The sequence below is a fragment of the Notothenia coriiceps genome, unplaced genomic scaffold (genome assembly GCF_000735185.1).
Source record: "Notothenia coriiceps isolate Sejong01 unplaced genomic scaffold, NC01 NC01_scaffold00000339, whole genome shotgun sequence".
Lineage (NCBI taxonomy): Eukaryota > Metazoa > Chordata > Actinopteri > Perciformes > Nototheniidae > Notothenia > Notothenia coriiceps.
Window position 1 is genome coordinate 23,411,438 of NW_011333040.1, and position 15,388 is coordinate 23,426,825.

The window sequence follows — 15,388 nt, forward strand, 5'->3', positions numbered from 1 at the left end:
CAGAGGTCGCGAAAGCTTGCCGGTTACAGGCACCGACAGCATAAGCCAGGCCTGTAGATGGTGCTGTTCTCACTGAATCAGCCCATGCAAAGACAGTGTTAAATTGAGCGAAATGAGGAATGGCTAAAACGCATGATCTGTTTGTTATTATGAAAAATAAAAAGTATAAATATGCCTTATATAGGTATGGTCCTACACTATATTATTCAAATATAGCATGATAGGTCCACTTTAAGAAAACCTGTTTATACCAAATGTTTAAGATAAGATGGATCTTTATTAATGCCCGAGGGGAAATGCAGGAGTTTACACATAGTACGAGTTGTTTGATGTATGTTGTGTTTGCAGGAAGCCAACTGTAAGACGCACAAAGCCAGCAAGGTGCTGTTCCTGGGAAACCTGAAGATGCTCTTCACATCGGGAACTTCTCGCTGGAACGACCGACAGTTTGCTCTTTGGGATCAGGTGAGAGCTACAGGAAGTGTTTTCTGACAAATCCTCTCATTTCAGGTCCATTTATGCTTTTACAAGGCACTCGTATGCATTATTGGGTCTTAATTAGCTAATTGTAAGCTGGATCAGGTTTCAATATGTGGAGTTAATGCCATGTGATGACACCTACAATCACTTATCATCAGTTGACTGTAGTTCAACACTCAGGTTGTGTGGCGACACCTGAATCACCGACGATGATGATCTGACACTCTGTGGACCTTTGAGTTTAGATCATTTTGTCACACATGCTGTTCCCATCCTCAAGAATGAACTAGATATGGTAGTTATTTTATTTTCTTAGTTAATGTTTCAACCTTCTTGGGCTAAAAAGAGTTGCTAAAAAGAGTTCTTCTGAGTATCCCAGGGTTTTTTTTATATATATTTGTTCACAACAATTCAATAACTTGCAGTCAAAGTAGGGTTGTTTACATTCATTACTTACTGACTGTGTTTCCTGTTCTTTTTATTAATCTCCAAAATATTTATTTTAATATATAAAAGGTTTTTTTTCACCACAAAGAGGTTGGGCTGCGCTAAACTTTAAAAGATATATATATTTACATCATCAATTTAATTTGCCAATTGTCTTTCTAAATTCAGTGGTTACCCGTTTAGTCAATAAAACAACAATGACAAAGATAAATAAAAAGTGTATTGTTTTTTCCACAATGTTGCGCACAGGAAACGAACTGCAGTCGTTATTAAAAGGTTTGAAAATTGCTGGAAACCTTTGGGACAATGTAAGAACAACATTTAATAAAATGCATATCATAGGTCCAGTTGGTTTTTACACCTTTCAAAGTGTAAAAGTTACATATTAAACCGTTCAGACAAAAAAACGTGAGGAAAGTTGAATATTTTTGACCTAATAATCTTTGGGAAATGTACCTTACCAACTCATGGCTCATCTGTGTGAATCAAATTCTCTCACTGTAGAAACAAAAACATTTAGCATCGGTTCATCCTAATGTGTAATCTCATGGCTAAAACAATACTGAAAATGAACTCTCTCACAAACACATCTCTGCCATCTAGTGGAGAAACATGTGGATTTCGCTGTGTTTTGAGAGAGTGTATCGTGGGTGGAAGATTAAAGCTGACGCACGGATTAGGGATTGAGCACTCAGGCTTTTTAATTCAGCGCTGTAGAGTGTTCTTATGTAGAAGTGGATTTAAATGAGTGTTTTAATATTAGGGAATGTTGTCCATGTTGCTGGTGCTTCATTTTTTTATGTTATGTTTGTTTTCAGGATGATTTGTCTGTGCCTTTGCTAGAGGAGAACCTGGATGGTTCTTCAGGAGTCCTTTTTCCTTTCTACGACCCCGACACTCACATGCTCTACCTTGCTGGAAAGGTGGGTCTCTGACAGCAACTACAAAGTGTTAATACACAAATTACTTTTAATCACATTGTTATAAAGACTCCTCTTGTCTCTGTCAGGGTGACGGAAATATGAGGTACTATGAGATCGGCTCGGAAAAACCTTACATCCACTACCTAACAGAGTACCGCTCACACCAACCTCAGAAAGGAATGGGTAAGAAACACACAGATACACACATATAAATACACAGAGAGGTGCCATACATTTAAACTCAAACCCAGTATGTTGGAAGTCAAATTGTCCATACATAGTGTGTAAAATGTGGTTGTTTTTGAAACTATGCATGCCTTCTGGGCCTCTTGACTCTCTTGCACCTGTAAGCAAAGCTAATGTGCAAATAAGCCGGCGATATTTGAATAGCCAAACCAGCTGATCAGGGCGGAGTCAGAGATCAGGTGATATGAAGACAGACATGCACTCAAGGTTTAGACTTTAAACTCAAGAGATATTTTTGAATGAAAGAACTCTAGTTTGGGATTTTGCAAATATATTTTTGTATGGTACTAAACAGCGACCGTTCTTTGATATCAATCAACAGAGATATAAGCACAATGTAGACCTTTCACAGTCTTAGAGTACTATATATCATACCCTATGTTTCAGACGTTAAGATGATATTCAGGATGAAAGCTCTGTGGTAAAAATAATGTCGTTTTAAGTGAAGCTTTACAAATATGGGTTTCCCCTTTGAACTTGTTTAAAGTCTTAGATTCTCTACCTCTTTCTTTCCTTTTTCTACTTGCCTTTTTCATTTTTATACAAACTTAATGAGCATTGTTCCAGGGTGCCAGAGATCTAAGACTTTCATCCCCAACGATGGCATAACTGTAATTGTTGTGTGTATGACAATAAAAAAACTTGAAAGCAGCAGAAATGTAATAAATCCTAAAGAAACGCATGCCAGATTCATTATAAGGGTCTAAGGATTAAAACGCTATGGACCTTTTTCTATTGTGTGTGTCCTTAATAAAGTCATTACTGTTATTAAGTTGAGTGGGTGTTAAAAGCCTATCATTTCTGTTCTGCACACGGCCCCTTGGCCTGTGCACGGGTGGGTCCCACGTTGCCATATTTAATTTTTCCATCTCAATACTAACATACATGTATACTTGCAAAACTTTTTTGCCTTTTGCATTTTCAAAATGAGCATTACATTCATTCTTGTCAAGCCATAATGTATTTACAGTATATGTTTTTTTTACCGCAGTTATGTTTTGTCTTGGTTTTTATCACACCTTTTACCAAATATCCATTTTAGTGTTCAGTTAATACCTGTCAACTGAATATAACAAGATATACTATACATATATTAAAGCTCAGTTGTGCAGCTCTAAAAGTAAAAGTGTCTGTGTGTCTTCCTTCAGGCGTGATGCCTAAGAGAGGTCTGGACGTGAGCTCCTGTGAAGTTTTCAGGTTCTACAAACTGGTGACAACCAAGAGTCTCATCGAGCCTCTCTCCATGATCGTCCCCCGCAGGGTGAGAGCACAGCGTCTCCCACAAACACCAGGGAGATATACAAAATAAATACTCAATTTTGAATTAAATAGAATACGGAGAGCTAATCTGAATGTGTGTGTGTTTGTAGTCGGAGTCATACCAAGATGACATCTATCCGATGACTGCTGGCAACAGGCCGGCTCTGTCTGCAGAGGAGTGGCTCAGCGGCATCGATAAAGGTCAGACTTAGTGTGTGTGTGTGTGTGTGTGTGTGTGTGTGTGTGTGTGTGTGTGTGTGTGTGTGTGTGTGTGTGTGTGTGTGTGTGTGTGTGTGTGTGTGTGTGTATGANACTGTTTATAGTCCTTTGGTACTTAATAATAATAATAATAACAATACATGTGATTTATAAAGCGCTTTTCCTGGTGCTCAAAGCGCTTAAACATTTAATAATGGTTCTTCCTTATAGTGGTGGGAGAAGTAGTACGATCCTTTACTTTGGCATTTAAAGCAAAAGTACAGCAAATCTAGTATTAGAGCTGGTCAAAGTACGGGAGATTGGTCTTACTCTCCTGTAGTTTAATCAGTTTATTCAGTGTGATTTGTTAGAAGAAATATTCTAAACGTTATTTCACCATCATTCAGCTCATCTTCCTCCTCTCTTCCTCCTCCATCTCTCTTTGCCTTCTAGGTCCGGTGCTGATGTCTCTGAAGCCTGGAAGTCAAATAGCAGAGTCGTACTCGGAGATGGGTAAGGGGCTGGGAAACACACTGGACACGCGGCGCTCTCACAGCAGACCAGGCATGCTGCAGCTGGCCTACATTCAGGACAAACTGGAGACCAAAGAGGGAAAGGGGGACGGCGGCAACACAGAGGAGGAGAGGAGCTGGACGCCCGTCAGCAACGGAGAAGACTATGGACTCTGCTCTCCACCCAAGAACGAGAATGAGGTACGGGGGGGGATTTTGAGTTTAAATCCTACTGTTTTTGAAATTATTTAGTTTGCAAAGGCAGAGACGTTGTGTGCTTTCCAAAAGACCAATAGAAGAATTAGAGATGAGTCTACACTTTTGCATTGTCAATCCATCCTCCTGAATCCTGAAAGGTTTTCTTTAGAGGCATCTAACCACAACGTTATAATGGAACAAAATAATTATACATGACAGGACATTCAAACCAAATAATTAATCAAACGGAGACATCACTTTGAATGATGATGAGTTCATCAGTAAGTTGTGTAAAATATGAGCAAAATCATCATCAGTTAAAGGTGGGGTCGGTCATTTTGGAGAAACCAGCTCGAGTGCGCTCAAATTTGAAAATACACAACTGGAAAAAATCTGCCACTTCCTTACAGAGCCCCTCCTCCAACACACACGAACGCGCACATGACCAATGAGGGCACGAGATAAGTTTGTGCACTGATGGAAGGCTGACAGTAGGGTTGCATATCGTTGACTTTTTTACGATACTGATACCACTGAACGATACCGATACTCAACCGATACATATCGTGATACTTTCATGTTGCATAAGGGAAAAATTGAATCATCCCGCAATTACTCCCATGAAGCGCTTTATGATGTAGTTAACATGTCAAATGAATATTAAATTCAATTGTGGGACTTGGACCTTTTTAGTACTGAACAAACAATGAAAAACACGTTATCTATGAAGGAAACTGATTCTGCAATATCATTTATAACAACCATCAGGCATGAATAGCACACCTTGTCAATGGAAAAAGAATATGGCACCAGTATAATCAATATTCAACCTGAGATTCGACTGACCAGAGAACACATAAAGGATCATGAGATCTCGGCATTGCACATAAAACAAATAGCATCATTAAAATCAACATTTGCCTGATGAAAGAAAACTAATCCCATCACAGTTCAGTTATGTGCATTCATCTTCAAGAAGATGAGCATATCTGCTCTCTCTTGATCCAAACGGGCCCTTTCACAGTGTAGGATATCACCTACTGAACTGAACCCTCTCTCGCTTAGCACGCTGCTTCCCTGAACACAAAGGTACTTGGTTGCCATACGAGACAGCATTGGTTGGAGGTTGGATGTGTTGCCACCTTTCCCAGAAATAAACTTCTTACAGTGGTTACAGACCCCACCATTCAGACTGGCAGTGGTTACAGACCCCACCATTCAGACTGGAAGTCATATGCAGCCACACTTTAGATTTTCTAAAGTGACTCGTTTGCGGAGTTTCACGGCGAAATTGACATCGTAATTCCGACGGTTTGGGCGCGAGTTTAAGGATATTGCGCCTCACTTTTATATAATAATAAAAAAATAAAAATAATAAAGTATCGAAAACCTGATCTGATTTCGGTACGGTATACCATAGCCACCAGTAACCGGTATTTCGGTAATACCGGGAACCGGTATGCACCCCTAGCTGACAGGCAGGTAGGCCATCCAGTTATTTTAGCCGGGCCGGCTAAAATTATTGGTCGTGCTTTTTACAGCGCTACGGCTTCCACAGTTGACATTTTTTAATGTATTTATTGTGAAAGCATTTAATATATTCATTGCTATCAGGATGTTAAGAGCATTCCATGGAATATAACAATATAACAAAAAGTGTTTCTGAAATAAATTACATACCCCACCTTTAAAGTATGAATTATATAATTCTCCCCTCTCATCATGCAAACGAGGCGGTGTCGTTTTCTGAGTCCTGTCAGGCTGTGTAAACAGTTTCCACCAATTGGAGCAGGGCATTGGTCTCTGTGTAGCCTGAAAGGCAAAACCTTGTCTAAAAAAGGTCCAGTAAGTCCCAGCTGCTGCTCAAAAAGCTTAAGGATAAGGCTGCGGATGCTCTATATTTTTATTATTGACAGTAAATCCCATGAAAATGCCAAAATCAATATTCAAGTAATCCTACTTAGGGATTAAACTGAAATCTTTATCTTATTCCTCAGCGCACAAACATATACATGTACAGCAGATATGTAGTTTTATTACAATATCATACTGTTTGAGTACCCAGCCGTTTAAGGAATCAACCTTTTTCCTTCCCTTACATTTTAAACTATATATTTTTCAACAGTAATCAATGCCACTGACAGGTTTGGGGAGTCAGAAAGTATTAGTAGTGTGTAATGTATATGTTTCAGTCCATATTTATTTTTGTTCTGTATTTATCCTTATTTATTTTTTATTGGATTTTTGGTATATTTTTGCCCATATAAGGTCCCATGTCATGCTTTTCTGGTTATTACCCATCCCCTTGTGTGTTCAGTAGCTTTTTATGCATATAAACGGTCTGCAGAGTCACAAACCTTCAAAGTACACCCTGTAGCGAGTAAAACTCTAACACAGAAAAGACCTGTCTATGCTGCCGCAGAACGCCTCGTTGGGGATTTCTCTTGGGAATCTCTTTTGAGTTTGGAAAATTGCACAATATACATTTATTTTAGTAGACCTCAACAATGGAATTATGATCTGTAGAAATGGCCATGACATGTGACCTTTAACACGCTATTCATTATCAAATAAACCTGCACATTTATTTGATAATTAAGGCTTTTAATTCTAAGTTTGTTTCTTCATATTTATACTATTTTTTTTAATGGCAGCTTCAGTCCTCCATATAAAAGTAGATATATTCCAATATAATGTGCGTGTGTTTTGTCCACAGCTGCGTCTGAAGTTCCACAAGCAGCAGGAGGAGATCAGACGGTTGCGGGAGCTTCTCAACCAGAGAGACGTACGCGTCACACAGCTGGAGCTGGAGATGAAGAACATGAAAAACTCCCAGCCTCACCAGGGCTCACTTTGAGACTTTCCCCACGGAGTCACTTTCACCCCCTCGTGGACCACATGCATTACTGTACAAACGCACTAACCCCATCTTCAAACCACCGCACCTCTGCCCAGTCTCACTCACTGCACAGGGGGGATTTACACCTCTACTTTATGTTTCCTTTCTGTCTGTTCCTCACACGGTGCACATATTTTCTGTTCATGCACACACACTCAGACCGTGACTCTCACCCAGCTGTAATACAAAGTTAAACTCTTTGCACCTGTTGACTTTTACCCTGTTTCTTTTGTACGCTTCACAGCTATGCAAGTTTATTGTAATTTTTAGCTTTTCTATGCTGTTTGTAGCTGAAAAATAAAAAGGTTGTCTGTGCCTGTCTTGACTGAATGATGTGGCTGCCTGATGTTTGAAAGTTGTTGCAGGGCAGGAGCAGACACCCTGTGTGATTGTACGATAACGCTACATTTTATTTTTTATGCTTGGTGATTGTTTTTTTTCTTCCAATATTTAAACTACTGTAAGTGGAGATGGCTGTGGTGTTTTAATGTATGTTTGCTTGAATGGGCGCGATCTAAATGAATGCCGATATCATGATCCTCGCTGTGTTTCGTTGAGCTGCATATGTTTTTCTGTTTTTCGTTTTTTTTTAATGACTGGATAATTGGTGAATAATTAATCTGTTTCATAGCAGCTATTGTGTAAGCCATGTCTGTAACTGATGCCATGTACCAGTTCTTAATTTTTATATTTATTTTAAAAATACAGTCAAAGAAAAAATAAAATAAAATCGAGTTCTTGAATTCACAATTGTAATTTTGCAACTGTTTTAAAAAAGACTGAAAGATCGCTTTCATTTTTCCTGATGTGGAATCACTGTGAGAAAACTTTAAAGGAGCCCTGCACCACTTCTGGGTTTGTTTTCCTCCAGATTTCAGCTCTGAATGTATTTTCCTAAATAGGGTATCTTTTCTTTGCTCTCTGTAAAAAAACTGAAACATATCACTGGGGTTTATTATTCATGTTTAAGCTGAAAGAGTATCTAATACTGTAGTGGATAGTCATATCTGAGCATCTCATTGCTCTGATAAGTAATAGTGGGAAATAAATATATGTTATAAGATAATGGCATTTTTACCTTGTACACCATTGTGGCAATTCCTCTAACATCTCAGTCATTAAATCAAGTTTTTTTAATTTGTCAATTCTTTAATTCTCTGGCTTAGACAAAAACTGTGTTTTTTATTCATATTTGGTTTCTCAGTATCCAATTAGAGATATACACACAGATATTACAATGCAAGAAATATACATTTATACGATTTGTTTACATGAATTACTCTTAACCAGGATGTGCAGTTATTGACAAAATAATTATTGAGCTTTATAGTTGATTTGCAGCTCAATCTAGAACACTGACAGCTATGAACTGTTTTAATTTGTATATTTAGTTTGTATTTGTATAAGTAAATGGATGTTGAGTGAGATGATATTTATTACTATATAGTATATATAATTACTCTGGTCAACTGCTGTTTCTATGTCAAATAATTAATTGTCAAGCTCAAATTTAGGCCAACCGGGACGATGAATACTAATACAGGTACGTGGATTTTATTTATTTGTAAATGAAATATTGCCAGTATGATGAGTTGAAATACTAAATCTGGAATTGAAGAGAAATTAACTCCACTGGAAGACATGTATTTATCTTTTAAATGTGACAGGAAACTCATCAATACTTTTAGAGGCTTAGATTTGATAATCTGTGAATACAACTGCAAAGACTTAAAAATCTTTAAAACATACACAAATGTACACAAGAGTAAGTACAATCCACCTTAATGTCATATGTAAACATGTTTTCCTTCAGGTAACCTCTGAATGGTGTTCACAGTATTTGCCATGTGCAGTCGGACCAGTTTCTTACATTATATATATATATATATATATATAATTAAAGAGCCACTTACTATACTGCATAACACCATGCATGCCTGTATTCATGTAGGCAACGCCATAATGATATTTTAGATTTGGCTTACATTTCACAGCCTGTTCTTTATAACACATACAGACACACTGGCTTCACTACAATTGTGACCTCTCTGACCTCTGGCTGGACAGTTCCAGCACAGCTTCATCTCTGGCTGACTTTTGTCCCGGAGCAGTAACGCCCGGTCTATTGTAAACTCTAACCCCCACTGCTGCTGGTGGACAAGTCTCAACACATTCCCACAATGCACTGCTGTTATTGCTCAAGGGCTGATTTGGCTGTTTGATCACATCACAACTGTTAAAAGTGACACGTTGACCACTAGAGACATGTCAACCAACTTATCTGTGTCCGTGTAACTGTAGAGTTACATTTTCCCCATTCACAAAGCTATTTTATTTACATTTGTATAGTATTTCTGCTTCTCTAAGTAGTTTACAATCTACTCCATAATCTTGTGTTTAAAAGACAATCAATGGTCAGCCTGGAAATGCAATGGTGTATGCGGTTTATACCACAAATAAATATCTGTAGCTGAATAACAAAGGAGCTGCCATATTTGAACACATTTGTTCATAGCAGTTTTGTAGTGACTGAGCTGTCACTACAAAACTGAGAATTTGGGTTATGCACTTTAGTTAACGCTGGCCCATTTCCATAGCATGTAGTAGGACCACATGAAACCGTAACATATTTAATAACATAATGATCGAAGAAATTCTTAAAGAGGCCCCTTTTTATACTTTTGGGGGTTTTCCCTTTCCTGTAGTGTGTTATATAGGTTTTTGTGCATGTACATGGGCTGCAAAGGCTACAATTCAAAAGTTCCCTGCAGAGGGAGTTTCTCTCGATTGGACTCCTTTGTTTACTTCTGCGACATTGTGACATCACTATGTAACACTTGTGCTTCTATTGGCTAGTGCTCCAACACGTTGTACGTGATAGTCTAAGGGGCGGGACATCTCTAAGCGGTTGACCAATCACAACAGAGCCTTACCCGATGATATTTATGAGGTACCATGTGTCAGTAAAGGTTCCTTAGACTTAATTTCCCACTTGTTAGTATGAATAAACATTAGCATGAATTATTGACGAAAAGCAGTGAAGGGTGGAAAATGAAATTGTGTCTCTTTACAAATCTTTTTCCTGCTGTTTCTCCAAGTTCTCTCATGAATGAATCATCACAATGCTGTGGTACTGTGCTGATTGCTTTGCTGAACTAAAATTGTGAAAGATGGATCATCACTCTGTTGCTTTATTATTAATGTGGCCAATACCAAGTCCTCAGAAAAACCATCTCAAGAAGCCAAATGAGAACAACAATATCAATCCATTTCGGAGAGCTCTCGGTATTAAACCATGCACACTCTGACAGTCTCTGTGTTATACTGGAGCAATAACGTGGCTGCAGAGTCGAGTGAGGCATTCACTCTCTGATTTAATAAAAACATGTATTAAAAGTTTTTTGCTGGCTTCACATGACCTCATTGTGTCTGGTCAATGCATTTAATCCAGTTACTCTGATATCTTTAAATTGTCTGTTAGATGTATTCAGTAAAAACGGAAACATATGCTTTCTTTTAATATAGTTTTGAAAAACAATATTGATCACATAACGTATAATTTAATATTTCTGGGAAATCCATTTGTCTCTTGTCTACCTAAAACAATAAATTGAAGTAAAAAGCCCTTCACTCAGTGGCTCAGACCCATTAATATTTGAGCAGAGTAAGCTATTTCTGTTACAAAATCAGCAGTGGTGCTTTCAGGTCCGGTAGCTCTCTCAGTTAACTATTGACTATGTGTGTTGAGTCTCTGAGGCTGCAACATGTGGAAAGCAAACATCATTCATCTGTACATGATTGCCTGTCTTGTGTTCAAAGTTAACAAAAATAGGCTCTAAAGGAAGCAGCCTGGAGAAGATCAGCCGCCTGTAACGTTTTTAAAACAAATGACTGTATACCATTTCTGTAGATTGAACATTGACTACCTTTGTCACATGTGTTTTACACTAACTACAAGCTACTCTCTTGTTCCGGAAAACTCTTCTTTCTTTAAACAGTGACATTCACCAGTCATGTTATTGGTCAGTTTATGCTGTGGAGCAGAGAAGACGGTTAACTCTATCCCCCGGACCTCACTGGAACCGGTGTCTGTTTTAGGAGAGAAAGGTAACACAGAACCAACAATAAACGAGTCCAACGCCCCTGAGTCCCTTAATATCTTTACCGGTACCTTCTCTTTGCTCCCGACCAGTGAAACAAAACCATCAGACACAAAAGCTTTATAACCAGGGTCTATCTCCTCATGTTCACTGACTTGAGCTTGAATTACCGACTCAGATAAAGAGGACTGAGTGTGTTTCCGCACAGCCGCAATGACACTTTCCCTTTCCACTGCACTTAGCGATGCCACAGTCCCAAACGCTTTTGCCGACACAGCCCCAGGCCTGGACTTTCTCTTCCACTCAGGACAATCGTTTCTCTAGTGTCATTTATTAAAACAGTAATTACAGATACGATTGGGGTCAAACTTACCCCGATTCCCACGGTCAATCCTAACTGGAAACTTATCTTTTCCTTCTGAAACACCTTTACTGAAGTGAGCCACCGCACTACTCTCTTTGTATCCCGCATCTCCACGACCACGGCTGTCACCAAAAAACACTTTATGGGTCAGAGTAAACTCATCTGCCAGCTTGGCTGCCTCTGAAACTCTGTTTACTTTCTGCTCATTAATGTAGGTAACAACACGGTCAGGCAAGGTACTTTTGAATTGCTCAAGCAAGATAAGCTCCTGCAGATCTTCCAGAGTTTTTACCTGTGATGAAACACACCAACGGTTGAAACTAGTGGTTAAATCACGAACAAACTCCATGTGTGACTGCTTCTCTTTTCTGAGTAACCTAAAGCGCTGTCGATATGCTTCAGGTACTAACTCAAATGCCCGAAGTACAGCAGCTTTCACCAACTGGTAATTTCTACTGTCTTCAGCAGCCAAGGCAGCGAAAGCCCCCTGGGCCTTTCCAGTGAAGACAAACTGAAGCAGAAGGGTGCGCTCAACATCAGACCAGTCTCGTGCCTCTGCTAGACGCTCAAATAACACAAAGAAAATGTCTGGGTCCTTTTCGTTGAACCTCGGAACTATCCTCAAATTAACGGCAACATCAAATGCTTGATTTACAGGAACCTGACCTACAGTCTCTGCAGCTCTCCTAGTCTCAGATGGAAGCTTACCTTCACTCATCAGCTCCAATCTATAGCGCTCCAAGTCTAGTTTTTGTCTAACCTGAACTTGAGCCATCTCCGCTTCCTGAAGACGGGCATTTTGTCTCAACTTTTCTACCTCCACATCACGTTCCAAGTGTAGCATTAGAAGCTCTTTCTGTTCCTTAAATGATAGTCCAACCCCAAGTCCAGACAGGACTGGAACCACACCTGAAACATTACCTGACTCAATTGACTGTTGGGAGGCAGGCCCCAGAAAGACAGACAAAACACTTTTTTCCACTAACTGTGCCTTTATTTCTACCAACAACTCCTCTTTATCAACTTTTTGGGAAGATCAAGACCGTAATGGTCAGCCACTCTCAAAAGCTGATCTTTTTTATAAGTACCCAACAAATCCTCATTTGGGGACTCAACAAAATCTTCAATAGAAGCCATTTAACTGTTTGCCGACCAAGGCAAGGTTTTTCCAGCAGTAACTGATAGTGAAAGACAGCTTTACATATTGAAACCCCACTCCTCTGGCTAACTACCTTACCAAATGCTTACTGACTCACTCAACCCTAGTCTTCGTGTAAAATTGTGGGAGGATTTTAAGCACAAAAGCCCAGTGACCCGGTTAATTCTCAGCAATTGAAAATCACCTAAGCAGTCATGGAGTGCACCCGAGCAAATGCTCTAGCCACTTACTACACAAAAATAACAAACTAAAACAAAAAAAGGTTCAATGGAGACAGCTTGTGTCTCTCATTGCTTATACCTAACAGGAATAAGGGTTCCAAACATTTGACAGCCTTTAACACAAAACAGCAATACCGGAAAACATAGCTTGCCTTGGACAGAAACACAACTGTGAGTAAAGCCAGTTACTTAAACATAGAGTAAGATCAAGACCCTCCCCCTCGCAGTCTTTGAGCTGGTTGTGGGTTAGTGTACTTAGAGGGCGGGTCTGTGTGTCATGCGGCCAACTAACCGATCTAGTTCGGTGGTCGGCTCGTGTAGCGCTCTCTTCGATTCGAAACGAGTTGTGTTACGTCAAAGCAGCCGCATAGCACTGCCTTCGTGGTGAAGTGTCACTATAACAGAAATTCGCAACCATCGCCGTTGCGTAGCGACACGAACATACCATAGCCTCGGCCTCAATGTGTCGTGAGCGCCAGCTTCGAGCGCTGTGTGACTAACAAAAGTGACATAGGGAGTACATCGTGGTCTGTCTGTTGTTCGCCGAGCAACAGTGCCACAAAATCTATGGCAGCTTAGGTGTCCTACACATCCGTTTCAAGGTTTACATTTGTCATATTTACTGTTATGTAAGACTTCAAAAACACAATACTGTGTGCTGTTGTACGCGTCGTACACTCTACTGAGCACACTCGTTTCCATATTTGTATTTAATTATGTTCCTCGTGTTGTTGTACGGGCGACCTCGACGATACGAGACTTTGTGTCTACCTTCATAAGAATGTCCATAGCAGGTGTTGATTACATCTTTCAAGTGCTTTGAGTGTCGCGACATGTCGTCGGCACTAAGACGAAACTCCACCGAGACAGTAGACAGAACTAAGACTTGGAGAGATGCGCTATGTCGTATTGCTCTGGCACCGAATGCTGCTTTATTTTCTGAGTTTATAACGTGCGTACTGCATAATGTTGTAAGATCCGACGTGGATGTTCGGTTGTCAGACGGTCTGGATTACTGAGACAGCGACACGTAACTAATATTCGGTCGCTATAGTAACTGTACTTGTGGAAGACACAGTCTGCCATTAGGAGGTAGACGGACGACACGAGGGACGCGAAACTACCACGGTAGTACAACTAGGCTGTCTCAAGGTCCTGGTGCACCACGGATGGACATAGGTGAAGGGAGACGGGTTGGATACTCCGACAGTGGAGGTGGCCTTTTTCGATATGGCACTCGTCGAGCGTCCCGTGTTTAGTAGGAGTAATGGACAAGGTTCGGATGACGTTCCGTTGGAGTCATGCATTTCGGATCACAATCTCTACCTACCGTGGACGAGGTAACATAGTACCAATGTCCTTGTTTAAGGTGTTGCTTCTTGGAACAGACTGTGACTAGAACCGGAACACTAGACTGGGCAGGGGAGAAGACGGACGCGACACGAGGGACGAAACGAACAGGAAAATTACCGTCATTAACCGTAAAATTGAGACACACCGGGGGGATACATCAAGGTCGAATTTCCTTCCAACAATGGTCACAGCCTAGCGGCAGCCCTATAAAGGCCACGACCTATTTCCTGTACCATGGATTAAAGTCAGTCCCTCACAAGTGTTGTCGAACACCAACNTAATAAATTATTATTAGTTAAGCATGTCAGCCTGCAGCCCCACTTTTAACTCTGTCTCTCTCTAACTCATTGCAGATCTATGGGAGCACTAAAAAAAGTTGTAAGATGTTTAACAGTTCATTAAACATAATATATGCTTAAATGCATTTCAAAGACGTTGTGTTTGTGTGATTCTACATTTTGACACCAAGATTTTCTGATTTTACTGCAAATGTATATCGGTTCCAAATATCGGTTATCGGTCTCCTTGATTACTAATAATCGGTATCGGCCTTGAAAAAGCCATATCGGTCGATCCCTATTAGATATACTTTAGTTGAAAATATTGATGTGTTCAAATGCTCTTCAAAACACAACTGAAAGTCCATGAAACTTGTCTTTCTGTATTTGTGAATGAAGCGCCATCTCCTGGTTAAAACCTGAAATTGAAAATCTGGCAACGCCCTCTTGGAAAATAGTGGGAGGGCTTAACATTCCTCTATACTGGTCTTTGGCAGGTCGTAGGCAGGAAGCTGTAAGCTGGAGTCTGAAATGAGGTGCTACATCTGTACTGCTAGAAACAGAAAGAGGACTCTAAAAATGAGCCTAGTTGACACACCTGAGATCACTTCCAGTCAACACTAATTGTAAGGAGGCTGCAGGTAAACGCAGCTAACAAAGGGGAAACAAAACACGCTACTCTAAACACATAACAGAACACGCTACGCTAAACACATATCACCACACGCTACTCTAAACACATAACTAAAC

General features: G+C 40.0%; 1 protein-coding gene across 1 annotated transcript; it reads left to right on the top strand.

Annotated features, from left to right (window-relative positions):
- Positions 1 to 318: 318 nt before the first annotated feature.
- coro2aa (coronin 2Aa) lies at positions 319 to 7,913 on the top strand. Its single transcript, XM_010775490.1, has 7 exons — positions 319 to 465; positions 1,746 to 1,850; positions 1,937 to 2,033; positions 3,245 to 3,357; positions 3,467 to 3,557; positions 4,008 to 4,267; positions 6,981 to 7,913. Exons 1-7 carry the CDS (start codon positions 334 to 336, stop codon positions 7,119 to 7,121), a joined length of 939 nt encoding a protein of 312 aa, XP_010773792.1. The 5' UTR covers positions 319 to 333; the 3' UTR covers positions 7,122 to 7,913.
- The last annotated feature ends 7,475 nt before the right edge of the window (positions 7,914 to 15,388 follow it).

What these genes read in the sequence shown, in the direction of transcription:
- coro2aa (XM_010775490.1), top strand. Translation starts at nt 334, where the DNA reads ATGTTGTGTTTGCAGGAAGCCAACTGTAAGACGCACAAAGCCAGCAAG. An exon ending in CCAACCTCAGAAAGGAATGG is followed by an intron (nt 2,034 to 3,244) that starts GTAAGAAACACA and finishes GTCTTCCTTCAG; the next exon opens with GCGTGATGCCTAAGAGAGGT. An exon ending in CCATGATCGTCCCCCGCAGG is followed by an intron (nt 3,358 to 3,466) that starts GTGAGAGCACAG and finishes GTGTGTTTGTAG; the next exon opens with TCGGAGTCATACCAAGATGA.